Genomic DNA, 15,584 nt, shown 5'->3' with positions numbered 1-15,584 from the left:
AAACAGAGCAATTGTAAGCCAAACACCCCTTTTCTATTGATTTGGCAGTTAGAGATGGTGCAGCATACAGTATCTCACAAAAGTGAGTCACATTTTTGTAAATATTTTATTCTATCTTTTTATGTGACAACACTGAAGAAATTACACTTTGATACAATGTAAAGTAGTGAGCTTACAGCTTGTAGAACAGTGTAAAATTTGCCGTCCCCTCAAAATAACTCAACACACAGCCAATAATGTCTAAACCGCTGGCAACAAACGTGACTAAACCCCTAAGTGAAAATGTCCAAATTGGACCCAAAGTGTCAATATTTTGTGTGGTCACCATTATTTTCCACCACTGCCTTAACCCTCTTGGGCATGGAGTTCACCAGAGCTTCACAGGTTGCCACTGAAGTCCTCTTCCACTCCTCCATGCCGGCATCACAGAGCTGGTGGATGTTAGAGGCCTTGCGCTCCTCCGCCTTCCATTTGAGGATGCCCCACAGATGCTCAATAAGGTTTAGGTCTGGAGACGTGCTTGGCCAGTCCATCACCCTTACCCTCAGCTTCTTTAGCAAGACAGTGGTCATCTTAGACGGGCGTTTGGGGTCATTCTGTTGGAATACAGCCCTGCGGCCCAGTCTCCGAAGGGAGGGGATCATGCTCTGCTTCAGTATGTCACAGTACATGTTGGCATTCATGGTTTCCTCAATGAACTGTAGCTCCCCAGTGCTGGCAGCACTCATGCAGCACCAGAATATGACACACCACCATGTTTGAATGTAGGTAATGCCACGTACACACGACCAGACTTCCATCAGAATAAACTCTGACGGTCTTTCCGACTGAGTTTCCAACGGAGTTCTGACCAAACAGACTTGCCTACACACGATCACACCAAAGTCAGTTTGTTTCTAACGCGATGACGTACGACGGGACTAGAAAAGGAAGTTCAATAGCCAGTAGCCAATAGCTGCCCTTTGGTCCATCGGACTAGCATACAGACAAACAGTTTTCCCGATAGGAATTATTTCCGTCGGAAAGATTTAAAACATGTTCTATTTCTAGGTCCATCAGACTTTTTGAGAATAAAAAGCCAGCTGAAGCCCACATACGATCAGAATATACAATTAAATGATTCCGTCTGACCTTTTCTGCCGGAAAGTCTGGTCGTGTGTACACGGCATAAGACACATTTGTCTTTGTACTCCTCACCTGGTTGCCACCACACACTTGACACCATCTGAACCAAAAAAAGCTTATCTTGGTCTCATCAGACCACATGACATGGTTCTAGTAATCCATGTCCTTATTCTGTATGTCTTCAGAAAACTGTTTGCAGGCATTGTTGTGCATTATCTTTAGAAGAGGCTTCCTTCTGGGACGACAGCCATGCAGACCAATTTGATGCAGTGTGCTGCATATGGTCTGAGCACTGATATGCTAATCCCCCCACCCCTTCAACCTCTGCAGCAATGCTGGCAGCACTCATACGTCTATTTTCCAACGATGACCTCAGGATGTGACGCTGAGCATGTGCACTCAACTTCTTTGGTCAACCATGGCGAGGCCTGTTCTGAGTGGAACCTGTCCTGTTAAACCGCTGTATAGTCTTGGCCACCATGTTGCAGCTCAGTTTCATGGTCTTGGCAATCCTCTTATAGATTAAGCCATCTTTATATAGAGCAACAATTCTTTTTTTCAGATCCTCAGAGAGTTCTTTGCCATGAGGTGCCATGTTGAACTTCCAGTGACCAGTAGGAGAGAGTGAGAGCGATAACACCAAATTTAACACACCTGCTCTCCTTTCACACCTGAGACCTTGTAACACTAACAAGTCACATGACACTGGGGAGTGAAAATAGCTATTTGGGCCCAATTTGGACATTTTCACTTAGTGGTGTACTTGCTTTTGTTGCCAGCGGCTTAGACATAAATGGCTGTGTGTTGAGTTATTTTGAGGCGACAACAAGCTGTACACTCACTACTTTACATTGTAGCAAAGTGTAATTTCTTCAGTGTTGTCACATGAAAAGATATAATTAAATATTTACAAAATTGTGAGGGGTGTACTCACTTTTGTGAGATACTGTAGGTTGTTGATTTGAAGCAAAAAATAAATGGAAGGGGATTTTGACCTCTCTCTACAAAATATTGTACTCATCGTAAAATTCCCTTTTTGGACGCCACTGAGGAAATTCTTAGATCTTCAGACTACTGGATTATACTGCTGCCTAGAGGACAATCTGGTGGTCAAAATTTGTGTTGCTCAATTGATAATGAAAAAAAACACACTGTAAAATTCCATTCTTGTCGTCCATTAAGGGATACAGGAGATCTTAGAATTTTAAGACATGGGGTTTAATGTCACCTACAGGAAAACCAGGTAATCAAATAATTCCTACATCCCTCGATAATCAAAGAAAATCAGATTTTTGTACTACCGTAAAATGCTTTATTGGATTCCATTGAAGGATGTTGGAATTCTAGAATATTGAGTAAGGCCACTTTCACATTGAGGTGCTTCTAAACTACCAGTAAAAACACTGAGCGCTTTTGAAGAGCTTTTCAGACGCTTTTGAAGAGCTTTCCATTCATTTCAATGGAGAGGGGAGTTTTTCACAGCCCTGCCAGCGCACTGCCCCAGTGTGAAAGCGTTCATTGATTTTAATGGAAATATGTTTTCGTGAGCTTTTTAGGCGCTGTTTTTAGCATGTTTTTTTTTACTTTACACAGCTGCTTTAAATCAATAACAATGACATAGTATTGATAAGAGCCAATTTATCTAAGAGAAGTACCCAAAACATGGCCCGTTGGGGGCAATTGAGGACCGAGGTTGAGAACCACTGTACTAGATCTGATTCTCCTCTAGGCAGCAGTATAAACATAGGCGTGCACGGCCATTACTACTACCTACTACCTCAAACACACATGCGCCTATGTTTATGTGTGTGTAATGTGTGTAATATATATAAAAAAAGCATTTATCAGTGTAAACAAACATAATTTTTTTAACTTATTAAATAATCTTTTAACATAAACAAAGCTTTTAAAAAAAATCTCTAAATCAAATAAGACATTTTAAAAACTGCATGGTAACTAGGGTTTTTTTCAAATAAGTGTCATGTTTTAATATCCTGAATTGTATCTACTGCTTTAAATAAATTTGTTAGATCCCCCAACAACAATATATTCCCTCAGCAACAATAGATCCCTCCCATTAACAATAGGCCCCTCCCATTAACAATAGGCCCATCCCATTAACAAAAGATCCCTCCCATTAACAATAGATCCCTCCCATTAACAGAACATCCCTCCCATTATCAAAAGATCCCCCCCCAGCAACAAAAGACCCCCCCCCCAGCAACGACAGACGATCCCCCCAGCAACAATAGATCCCCCCACAAGAAAATACCCCCAGCAACAATAGGGAAGTGGTTAATATACATCTGCGATTTATTTTTTAATACCAAAGACATGTAAATATCTCTCTCTCTCTATTAATATATATATATATATATATATATATATATATATATATATATATATATATATAATTTTTTTTTTTCTTTTTTTTTTTTTTTATATATATATATATATATACACACACTTTTTTGCTGGCAAGCCAGGGTTCATATAGTTTACCATGCAGTACATGCACATTCCTTTACACAAGAGCTTCAGCATCCCCAGAGCCCTGAATCCAAATAAACTTTAAATGTGCACCAATTAAAAATCTCCATCCTTTGCAGGTTGACCTCTTTGAGGGGCTGTTGCAAGGGGGAAACCTGACTCCTGAAGAACAACAACAGGTAAAGGCCAATGAATAAAGGGGTCTGGGATCTCTCTAAACTGAATTAATTTCCCGTGTGTGTGACCCTGCATCTTGTACGTTTTCCATCCAGGCTGTGCGAGAGCTCCGTGGCTCTCTAGACGTACTGGAACGCAGGTACTTACAGGCCCAGGAGCAGTATCGCCAAGAACAGCGACGCACTGGGCGTCCATTTCAGGAATTGGATCCACAGAGGTAAGTACAGCAAATGGACATTGTATATAGAGAGGAGAGTGTTCAATGCTTTTCAGTCCTTTTTATTAATTTAAAGAGGGATTGCAGTCTGCTCACATCATTTGTAATAAAAACATCTTTGCCATTCTGAAGCTTCCCTCCAATCACTTTGCATATTATTTTCTATATACTGTAATTCTGTACTTTCCAAATATGCTGCAGAAATCTCTCTCCACCAAGTCTGACTGCAGCCATTTTAACTGTGGGCAGTTGAAGCTGCTGTCTGTTCACTTCCTGGATTTACACAGAGGCACGCCTCTAGCTCTGCAGCCCTGCATCTCTCATTGGCCCTCTTATGACTCACCCCCCCCCTCCCTTCCTGGCAAACTCTCACAAGAGGGAGATTGAGAGCTGTGCATGATGTCATAAGCCACGGGAAGTGGGCTGTATAAAGGTATTTACTGGCAGAAAAAAAATATGTTTTACTATCCAAAGTTAAAACAACAAGGGCAGAAGATTTAATTGATGGAAAGTTGAAAAAAATGACTGAAGATCTGCTTTAAGAACAAAAATGTAATATATCTCAGGTTACCAGTCCTTTAGATGTGTTGGCTGAATGGGTTTTGCAGTACACAGAGATAGTTGGGAACAATGTACCTGATAACAGTACAGCATAGGCAGAGTTCACAAAAAGTTGAAGATGTGTTTAGGTGGGGACATTTCAGGAAGGCGTCCTTAACCACTTCCCCTCGAGCTATTTTTTTTTTCATTGTTTTCACATCTGCATTTTTGGCTATGAATTTACTTAAAACCTTGTAGAATAAAAAGATGGTTGTTGCAATTTATGTTGCACAATATTTGCGCAGCTGTTTATTTTCATGAATTTTTTTTTTTTTTAGTGAAACAAATGCAATATAAATACCAAATGTTTTTACTTTGAGGACGGATATCGTTGGTATCGCAGCAGCTAGCTGCCATAACCCCGGTATCCTCGTTTTAGGCCCCCCGATAAGTGGTCTCTGTTTCGGATTCACAGCGAGATCACTTTTATGGGCGGCGGCGGTCCGGTGCCCTCCGCCGCTTACCGGAGCCGTCGGCAGCGGCGGCGGCAATCCGGTCCTCTTCGTGGATATGCATGGAGACGATTGAGGGGAAGGTGGCCCCACCCGTCTCCATGACATTGTAGGGCGAGAGCTCCTCTGTAACTCAAAACATGCAACCTGTAGAATTTTTTAAACGTCGCCATGGATATTTTTAAGGTTAAAAGTCTGTCACTATTCCATGAGCGGGCGCAATTTTGAAGCGTGTCATGTTGGGTATCAATTTACTCTGCGCAACATTATCTTTCACAATATGAAAAAAATTGGGCTTGCAGCTAGCAATACTGCTGTCTTATTTTTTAATTTAAAAAAAGTGTATTATTTCCCAAAAAAGTGCGCTTGTAAGACCGCTACACAAATATGGTGTAACAGAATGTAATGCAACGATCGCCATTTTATTCTCTAGGGTGTTAGAAAAAATAATATATAATGTTTGGGGGTTCTAAGTAATTTTCTAGCAAAAAAACTGTTTTCAACTTGTAAACAACACATCTAAAAAAAGAGGCTCGGTCCTTAAGTGGTTAATCTCCTGCTTGCCATCCTGAGACCGTCTATTGTGGTCAGGGGCTCTCAGTAAGAATGGGAGAGTCTGGGAATTGCAGACCGGGGAGGTTGGAGGACCCGACACTTTAAAAGCCATTGGGCGGCTATGCACCTACTCACAAAGACCCTGTTATATGTATTGATATGAAACAAGAAAGAGGCCTCCCCACTGAACATTTGAGGTAGAATTACAAATACATAAACATATAAAAAGGCAAATGCCAATCTTTATTACAAAAGGTCATAAAAAGACCCACCGCAGTGGTGGCCCGGGAGGGGGTGGTCATTTTTGAAGCATCTGATTAGAGCCAGGGGCTCTAATAGGCTTCAAAATAGGGTGGGCACAGGGCGCAGAGAGTGTGCCCTGATCCCAACCAATTGTGTGACGATGGCGAATACATTTTCACTATTTTCGCACTAACCTTCCTATCCCGCCAATCAGGACGCAGGGCGTCAGACCTGTTTCCTGATTGGCCAAAGCGCCAGGCCACCCTATTGGATGCCTGGCGCTTAGGAAGAGGAGCGGAGGAGACAAGCTGGAGCGGGGGTTGCCAGCTCTCTGCTGCATTGTAGAGAAGCTGCTGCAGTGCTGTGGTAAGTCCCGCGGAGGGGGGGTGGGTGGCGATTCTGCCAGAGCCGCGCGCGGGAGGTGGGGTTAGGGTGCTTGGCGGTTTCTGCCAGAGCCGCGGGGGGGTGGGTGGATGGGTGCTAGGCGGTTCTTTCAGAGCCGTGCCCGGGGGGGTGGGTGCTTGGTGATTCCGCAAGAGCCGCGCAGGGGGGGTGCTTGGCGGTTCCGCAAGAGCCGTGCGCAGGGGGGTGGGGTGGGTGCTTGGCGGTTCCGCAAGAGCCGCGCGGGGGGGTGGGTTCTTGGCGGTTCCGCAAGAGCCGTGCGCGTGCGGGGGGGTGCTTGGCGGTTCTGCAAGAGCCGCGCGCGTGCGGGGGGTGTGGGTGCTTGGCGGTTCTGCAAGAGCCGCGCGCGTGCGGGGGGTGTGGGTGCTTGGCGGTTCCGCAAGAGCCGCGCAAAGGGGGGGTTGCTTGGCGCTTCTGCCAGAGCCGCACGGGTGGGGGTGCTGCCAAAGCTGCATCGGGGGGGTTGGGGGGTGCTGCCAAAGCCACAGGGGGGGTTGAGGTTCTGCCAAAGCCGCATGGGGGGTTGGGGGTGCTGCCAGAGCCGCAAGTGGGGGGGAGGGTCAGTGGGCACAAGATTGGCACAAGTGGCTGCATTTACTGGGCGCAAGTGGCTGCAATTGATGGGGGGGGGGGGGTTTCAGTATTTTTTAGTTTGTTTGCACCCCCCCACCAAAACATTTTGAGCACCAGCCGCCACTGCCCACTGGTTCAATGATTCTACACAAGGTAAGAATGACAAATGAATAGAACATAATTCCATACAGTATTGAATATACCCAGCTGATCAAAAGGAATGCCAGAAAACTGCCAGCAATCAAATAACTTGGTCAGTTTGGGTGTAATCCTTAAGCAGAACATGTTTCGGAAGATATTTTTCCTTCTTCAGGGTAAGAATAAGGTGTATAAGTTCTAGAAAATAACATGCAAAAGTAAAATGACAAAGAAATACAAAAAAAAACGAATCTACTAATTTGGGATGTTGGCAGGATATTATACTTTAATATATCGTAATATATCATTTGGCTCTACACTTATATATATATTGATATGTTTCATCTCTTCTTCACAGAGAGCTTGCAGAAGCCATATTCCAACTGGGAGTCCAACTGGATGAACTACAAGAAAGAGTAGACCATTCCACCTTATCCAATCCCAGCACAGATCTCAGACATACTACTCACCATTTAGATAATGCCCCATTACCATCAGCAGTGGTGCCCATTCCAACAACTCAGACCCCGTACCCACAGGTCAGTAACACATGGCCTTATGAATGAAAAGTACTGTTTGTTGCCCCTAGCAACTGTATTCTCTTTGTTTTCTAAACCCGCCCCCCCCCCCCCCCCCCCCAGGGATGTACCGTATGTCCACTTGGATGGTGGGGCTTGAACCTGCACTCACTCTTCCGAGATATTCGGGATCTCCTTGTCCTCGGGCCGGACACTATCCGGTGGCCAGACAGTTTTTGTCAGAACACCGGTATACATGTCTATTCTGCACATGGTACGGACAAGTCCTGTGGGATCCATGCCTGGTTCATTTTAATGAACGTGAGCTTGTCCACATTGGCTCTGGACAGGCGGCTGCGCTTGTCTGTGATAACACCCCCTGCCGTGCTAAATACACATTCAGATAATACACTGGCTGCAGGGCAGGCCAGCACCTCCAAGGCGTAAAGGGCAAGCTCAGGCCATGTGCCCAATTTGGAGACCCAGAAGTTGAAGGGGGCAGACCTGTCATTCAGTACGTGTAAGCGTGTGCACACATACTGCTCCACCATGTTGGTGAAATGCTGCCTCCTGCTAAGATGTTCCATCTCAGCTGGTGGTGCTGGTTCTTGTGGCGTGCTGACAAAGCTTTTCCACATTTCGGCCATGCTAACCCTGCCTTCTGAGGTGCTGGCGGTGCCCCGGTTGCGTTGGCGACCTCTTCCTCCCTCGGCCTTCGCCTTGAGCTTCCACCGTACCCCCCACTGTCAGGTGGGAATGCCACCAGCAGCGCGTCTACCAGCGCAAGCTTGTACTCGCACATCTTACGATCAAGCTCCAGTGAGGGAATTAAGGATGGTACATTGTCCTTGTAACGGGGATCCAGCAGGGTGGCCACCCAGTAATCAGCACCAGTTAGAATGTGGGCAACTCGGCGGTCGTTGCGGAGACACTGCAGAATGTAATCGCTCATGTGTGCCAGGCTGCCCAGAGGCAACGAAAAGCTGTCCTCTGGGGGAGGTGTATCGTCTGTGCCCTCTATATCCCCCCAGCAACGCTCTAGTGATGGCCATGAGCTGGTCTGGGTGCCATCCTACTGTGAACATGGTTCCTCCTCCTCCATCTCCTCCTCCTCATCCACCCGTCATCCTCCAGAACTGTGCCCTTGCTGCCGGACAATTGTGTACCTGGCGTTTGTTGGTGCAGGAACCCACCCTCATAGCCACTTGTGAATGACTGCCCTGAAAGCCTTGGAAATGATCCCTCTTCCTCCTCCACCTCTTCCTGTGCCACATCCTCTTCCGTCATTGCCCAAAGTGTTTTTTCAAGGAGGCATAGCACTGGAATAGTAACGCTGAGAACGGCGTCATCGGCACTGGCCGTGTTGGTGGAGTACTCGAAACAGCGCAACAAATCACACAGGTCTCGCATGGAGACCCAGTTATTGGTGGTGAAGTGGTGCTGTTCCGCAGAGCGACTCACGCGTGCATGCTGCAGCTGAAACTCCACTATCGCCTGCTGCTGCTCACACAGTCTGGCCAACATGTGCAAGGTAAAGTTACACCTTGTGGGCACATCACATATGAGGCGTTGAGGAGGAAGGCCGAAGTTAATTTTTAAGGAACCTCTGGAACACCAAGTTCAGCACATGCGCCAGGCAAGGGATGTGCGTCAAACCGGATAGACCCAGAGATGCTATGAGATTTTGCCCATTAACGCACACCACCAGGCAGGGCTTGAGGCTCACTGCCACCAACCACTCACCGGGTCTGTTGTTCCATGTCCCTCCACAACTCCTGCGAGGTGTGGGGTTTTTCCCCCAAACAGGAAAGTTTTAAAACTGCCTGCTGTCGTTTACCCCTGGCTGTGCTGAAGTTGGTAGTGAAGGTGTTACGCTGACTGGATGAGGAGGCGGTAGAGGATGAGGAAGCCGTGTAGGAGGAGTTAGCAACAGGAGGCAAACTTTAGCTCCCTGCAATCCTCGGTGGTGGAAGGACATGTGCCAAACTGCTATCCGCCTCAGGCCCAGCCGCCACTGCATTTACCCAGTGTGCTGTTAGGGAAATATAACGTCCCTGCCCCTGATTACTGGTCCACGCATCCGTAGTTAGGTGTACCTTGCCACAGATGGCGTTGCGCAGTGCACACCTGATTTTGTCCCCCACTTGGTTGTGCAGGGAAGGGATGGCTCGCCTGGAAAAGTAGTGACGGCTGGGCACGATGTACTGTGGGACAGCCAATGCCATCAGGCTTTTGAAACTCTGCGTCTCCATCAGACGGAATGACAGCATTTCAAAGGCGAGGAATTTTGAAATGCTGGCATTCAGGGCCAGGGATCGTGGGCGGCTAGGGGGGTACTTCCTCTTACGCTCCAGTGTTTGGGAGATAGAGAGCTGAATGCTTCCATGGGAGATTGTGGAGATGGTTGGTGACCCAGGTGGTAGTGTTGCTGGCAGATCCTCTGTTTGTGGGTTGGCAGGTGCCACTGTCACTACAGAGGTGGATGAAGAGGCCGAGACTGCAGCAGAAGAGGAAGCAGGAGGAGCCAGAGACCTTTCTTGGTTTTTGAGGCGTCTACTCTACTGCTGTTTGTGCTTTGCACTTAGATGCCTGGTCATGCAGGTTGTGCTCAGGTTGAGAATGTTTATGCCTTGCTTCAGGCTCTGATTGCACAGCGTGAAAACCACTCATGTCTTGTCATCAGCACATTGTCTGAAGAACTGCCACGCTAGGGAACTCCTTGGACCTGGCTTTGGTGTGCTCTGTCCCTTGCTGTGTTTTCCAAATTTAGGATCTTGCCCAAAATGGGTGTTTTTGCAATAGCAGAATACACCCAGAGTAAGTAAACGGTGTATCTCTGAGCTACAGAAATGGCGAAAATGCTATTCAAAAAAAATGTTTTTGCCCTAAATTTTTTTCTTTTGAATAGCACAATAGAAGAAAAATATATAAATTGTGTAACACACACCTCCACATATGCAGAAAACACTGCAAAGTTGTTGGTTTTTTTTGCACTAAATGGGTGTTTTTGCAATAGCAGAATACACCCAGAGTATGTATCTTAGAGCTACAGAAATGGCAAAAATGCTATTCCAAAAAAACGTTTTTGCCCTAAATTTTTTTTTTGAATAGCACAATAGAAGAAAAATATATAAATTGTGTAACGCATACCTCCATATATGCAGAAAACACTGCAAAATATTTTTTTTTGCCCTAAATGGGTGTTTTTGGAAGAGCAGAATACACCCAGAGTATGTACAGGGTGTATCTCACAGTAACATTATGCAGTGCTGGTGCACTGAGCTTGCAGATAAAAGTTATATATTCTCTGGTACTGGGCTCATGGCAGTGTAAAAGGACTGTGCACTGCAACCCAACCAGGTAAATCTGTGTAGATCTCTGAGTTATTAGAATAGATTTCTGAATCTGGACTCCTAGATAATTCTCTCTCCTTCAAAGCAGCAACAGGAACCTTGCCCTACACTGTCTATCTTTACTCTCAGTGTAGTGTAAAATCGCTGACTAATTAGAATAGATTTCAGAATCAGGACTCCTATCATGTAATTCTCTCCCTAACAGCAGCAGCCAGGAACCTTTCCCTACACTGTTTAAAGCAGAGTGACGTGCTGTGCTGTGTGCCTCTAGCTTAAATAGAGGCTGGGTCACATGCTGCACTGGCCAATCACAGCCATGCCATTAATCGGCATGGCTGTGATGTCTTCTAAGGGCACACCAGTTAAACGAATGTTGATTGGCTGCTGCAGGGCTTTTTAAAATGCGCCATTGCATTGCCGAACACCGGACCCGAACCCGAACATACAGTCAATTGTTTGGGTTCGGGACTCAAAAAGCCAAAAGTTCAGTACGAACCCGAACTTTACAGTTCGGGTTCGCTCAACCCTAGTCATGTAGTAGTATTGATGTAAAAAATCTGAGATCTCATTAGTAATGGGTTAAGCCCCATACACTATGAGAAAAGTGAGCAAGCGATCTGCCGGTTTTTCACGATGTTTCACATCTAGTCGGAAACCGAGAATAGAAATAATGTAAGAAAATTCTCATACGACAAAAGCTTTTTTTTTGTTATTTATTGTTTCTGATCATGCACAGTCTTTTGTATCTGATAATTCTCGAAAATTAAATTAAAAACTAAAATTTTGGAATTTGTCCCTTTGGGAATTTTCATTCGGAAGGTCGGAAACGGCTGTCGAAAGTTGTGTACACACTATCAGAGAATCAACTGTTCCTCAGGCGAAAATGTTCACCCGATATTTTTATAGTGTGTACAGGGCATTAGTTCACTATTCAGAAAAAATGTAAACCAACACCCCTCCCCCTGTGCCCTCTGTACTTAACACGGTGGGTGATTAGTTGTCAGTGCACACACAGCCGGTTCAGCAGTTTGGTGATTTGAAATGCCCCTTCTTCCCCTTTTCTCTGTAGGGTCTCTGGGAGGGATCAGAGCAGTTCTGATTGGTCAGCGCTGGGCACGGGACTGCTTTGACCAGTCAGAATTGCTCTGATCCCTCCCACAGAGGTAAATATAGCAGGGACCGTGTGGTCCGGGCATGTGGTCCTCACCTTTTCATGGTTTCTGAAAAGGTGAACACTTTAAAAAGCAGAGGTACGCCACACCTAGAAAAAAAATATTAGGACGCTTACCTGTCCAGGGAGCCCATGATGTCGCCACCAAAGCCAGTCTTCAGATCGACTGTCGGGTGCAACCGTCGCTGTGGTCGGTAAGGGAATTCCTACTACGGTTCCCTACTGCGCATGTGCGGAGCACGCTGCACTTTCCAATTGGCCCAGCGGCAGAGGAAAGAGGAGGGAAGCCGAACTTCTGCCAAACGGCACTGCAGGGGAAGGGGACCTGTCAAAAACAGTGAAAGGTGCCAAGCGTGGCACCATGGGGGGGGGGGGTGGAGACGAACAAGCGGAAGTTCCACTTTTGGGTGGAATTCCGCTTTAAGTGTTGTTTGCAAATTGAAGAGTATGTGCACTTATTAAAACTCTATAGGAGGGGAATCCACTGAGGGGCACATAAGAGGGGAATCCATTAAGGGGCACTTAAAAGAAAACATCTAGTAATTTGGCATTGCCTTTTCATTTAATTTTAGATTTTACATGTTTGCCCAGTTTTATTCTTCATATAATTCACCTGCATTTCTTTGCAGCCATATCATTTTAATATAGTATGTTCTATCTTCTTATCCTCGTGTCTCTGTTTCTAGGTCACATCTCCAGGGCCTCCTGGACCTTCTGGTAATGCTATGGATACATCATATAAAGAGGATCCAGAAGAATGTTTACCTCAACCGGTCCGTTTTAAACACATGCAGCTGGAAAGGGATTATGGCACCTTGCTATCCACGTAAGTGTGCACTGCGTCCACCTCGTCTTTTCAACATTCTGGCAGGTTAATGTGATGGAGCTATATTGCATCATAGTGGGGTAGCCATCAGGCTTGGGCTAAAGATTCTGTTAAAGCGGAGCTCCACCCAAAAGGGGAAGTTCCATTTTAAGGCTTCCCCCCAGGCTCCTGTTTGTGAAACAAAGCTTTTGTGGGGTGGGGGGGGGTGGGGGGGGGGGGGGGCAGATACCTGATTTAACAGGTACCTGCTCCTACTTCCGTTCTGGTCTCCTTAACCCTTTAACATTCTGCTCCACCGTTTGGTAGCGCACATTTTGAGTCACGCCAACTCATTGAAGGGTGTGGACTTTAAAGGGTTAAGCAGTTCTCCTTCCCAAAGTCTTCTGGGACATGACAGGTCCCAGAGGACTTCGGGACCAGTCACAGAGAGTGCAGCGCATGTGCAGTGGGCACCTGGCTGTAAAGCCACAAGCTGTCACAGCCGGGTGCCCATAATGAAGTTGCCGGTGAGGGAGAATATCGGGTGAAAACGGCTGAGGTGAGTGCACCACTGGATCGTGGGACACGTGAGTGGCTGTTGATTAAAAGTCAGCAGCTACACATTTTGTAGCTGCTGACTTTTAATAAAGACAAATGTCTGAAATTCCGCTTTAAGCTGCATATGAAGTGGGGGTGTTAAGAACGATATAGGGTGAAGGGTGTAAAGTGCTGATGATAAAAAAAGGAACCCATGTGTGTCAACCAGCAAGCCAGGCTCTCTGGCAATATACTTTGCTAGAAAGTTGCAGGCTGTCCATGGAAACACCAGGCCACCTTTGTAATTGATCTTGTGTGGGGATGGGCAGATACCATGCCACCCACAAATGCCATTTAACACATCTATGCTTGGTGTAGCTGAAGAAAGGACACATGTAGGCAATTGCAGTGTACTTTCTCCACTGCAGGTGGCGCTCCCTCACAGCGGTGCCACAGTTGGATAGGTTAAGAGGAACACATTTCCTCTATGGTTTCCTGGGTCACTGGGGAAGCACCCAATTAAATGCTGCCCCATGGGAATCTGGTAGCCATCTTGAGTCAGGCAGAGCCTATTTAAGGCCCTAGCTCTCAGGGTTGGTGCACTTTTTGCGAGTCGGTAGTGTAAGGAAAGGTACCCCACCTGTTGGAGACAGTACTAGCAGTAGGGAAAGGTTCCTGACGAGGAGGTAAATTGTGAGGATGTTACTTTATTGGACCTTTTCCTGCTTGGGAACAAGACGGCCAGGTCGCATGCCGCTTTCTTAACAGATGCTGTCAACCTGGCTGATACCGGTCATCTTCACACTGTTGGAAATCGTGAGTGTACTGTACCCGTTTGGGCAGGCGTTCCTCTGGGTTATTGTGAACTGTCACTGCCTTACTTCAGTATAGGTTTTCTCTTGCTGTGTGAATTATTGCTGCCGCATTACGCTGCCCCCCACCTACACTCATTCCCTCTATGTCTTGCATACAAGGGGATAGTCCTCTCTAACCAATTCAGAAGCAGCACCAAATAGCATAGGGAAAACCAACTGATAACTCTGTACATCTGAGCCTTACATAAAGTAGGTGAATTATGAGATAGATGTACATTTTACAAACCATCTGATCATCACTATATGGGCTTAAGGGAGGGCCCTGTGTGGCTCTAAAATATTAGCTACGTATGACGTGTGAGACTTTGCACTAGATAAAGTTCACAATGTTAGCACCGGAATGTTGGCGACATTTCTTTTTTTTATACGTCTTCCTATAAAATAATATCGTTATTAGCCATTAGGACTTCACTTTTGCTGCAGATACAAGTACTTTCCCAAATTGTTAATACCTGTATATTTAACTTGTGCTTTTAATCCTATAGATATAGCAGTTTTAAGTCCCTTCCAGATGCTCTGGGACTGGAGCAGGACGAATGGCCTCAGCAACTTCCGCAAACTGGTAAACCACATGATCTCCAAGATAGCAATCCAGGACAGCAGGAGTTTCAAGCCTCCAAATCACAGGATCATGTACAAGCTAGAAGACCATCAGGGCTGATGACTCCTGTTAGTAATCAGAGTCATCTTGACCATTCACAGGCTGTCAACTCACAAACGAAGGCAAAGCGCCAATCTCCAAGAAGCCGCCAGCAGCGTCATTCAAGGTCCATTACTCCTCAGAGCTTTCCACTGGCTGGAAGTTTCATAGATGATAGGCATGTCAATAGTCCAGCTAGTGGCACCAATGTATCCATTACACCATCTCCCACAGAGCAACGGAGAGCATCTTCTGTGTCTAGCAGACATGGCATTGTTCCAGATGAGGAAACATCATCCAGAAGGTACTATTTCTGTCTGTCTGTCTGTCTGTTTTACCTGCATTGTGTACATATATAAGGTTTAAGTGTAATGCCCTGTACACACGACTGGACTTTCTGGCAGATTAGGTCCGGCAGTCTTCCCGCCGGACTTTCGACTGACTTTCCGAACGAATGGACTTGGCCACACACAATCACACCAAAGTCTGACAGATCCGACCGTGATGACGTACGACCGGACTAGAATAAGGAAGTTCATAGCCAGTAGCCAATAGCTGCCCTAGTGTCGGTTTTCGTCCATTGGACTAGCATACAGACTAACTGATTTTTCGACCGGACTCAAGTCCATCAGAAAAATTTGAAACATTCTAAATCTAAAGTCTGGTTTTTCAACAGCAAAGGTCCGATGAAACCCACACACGATTGAATTGTC

General features: G+C 46.0%; 1 protein-coding gene across 2 annotated transcripts in view; it reads left to right on the top strand.

Moving 5' to 3' along the window:
* Nucleotides 1-15,584, top strand: part of AKNA (AT-hook transcription factor) — a 104,943-nt gene that overhangs the window by 35,185 nt on the left and 54,174 nt on the right. For both annotated transcript variants that reach the window (XM_077479039.1, XM_077479040.1), the window contains exons 7-11: nt 3,735-3,794; nt 3,888-4,009; nt 7,331-7,511; nt 12,701-12,840; nt 14,717-15,175. In XM_077479039.1, the coding sequence (XP_077335165.1) occupies nt 3,735-3,794; nt 3,888-4,009; nt 7,331-7,511; nt 12,701-12,840; nt 14,717-15,175 (962 nt within the window). The remainder of the gene's footprint in view (nt 1-3,734; nt 3,795-3,887; nt 4,010-7,330; nt 7,512-12,700; nt 12,841-14,716; nt 15,176-15,584) is intronic.

This window comes from Lithobates pipiens, unplaced genomic scaffold (genome assembly GCF_037356315.1).
Source record: "Lithobates pipiens isolate NorthernLeopardFrog02 unplaced genomic scaffold, aLitPip1_a1.2 Scaffold_1, whole genome shotgun sequence".
Taxonomy (NCBI): domain Eukaryota; kingdom Metazoa; phylum Chordata; class Amphibia; order Anura; family Ranidae; genus Lithobates; species Lithobates pipiens.
Note: the sequence above shows the minus strand (reverse complement) of the source record. Positions and strands in the feature narration are given on the sequence as shown.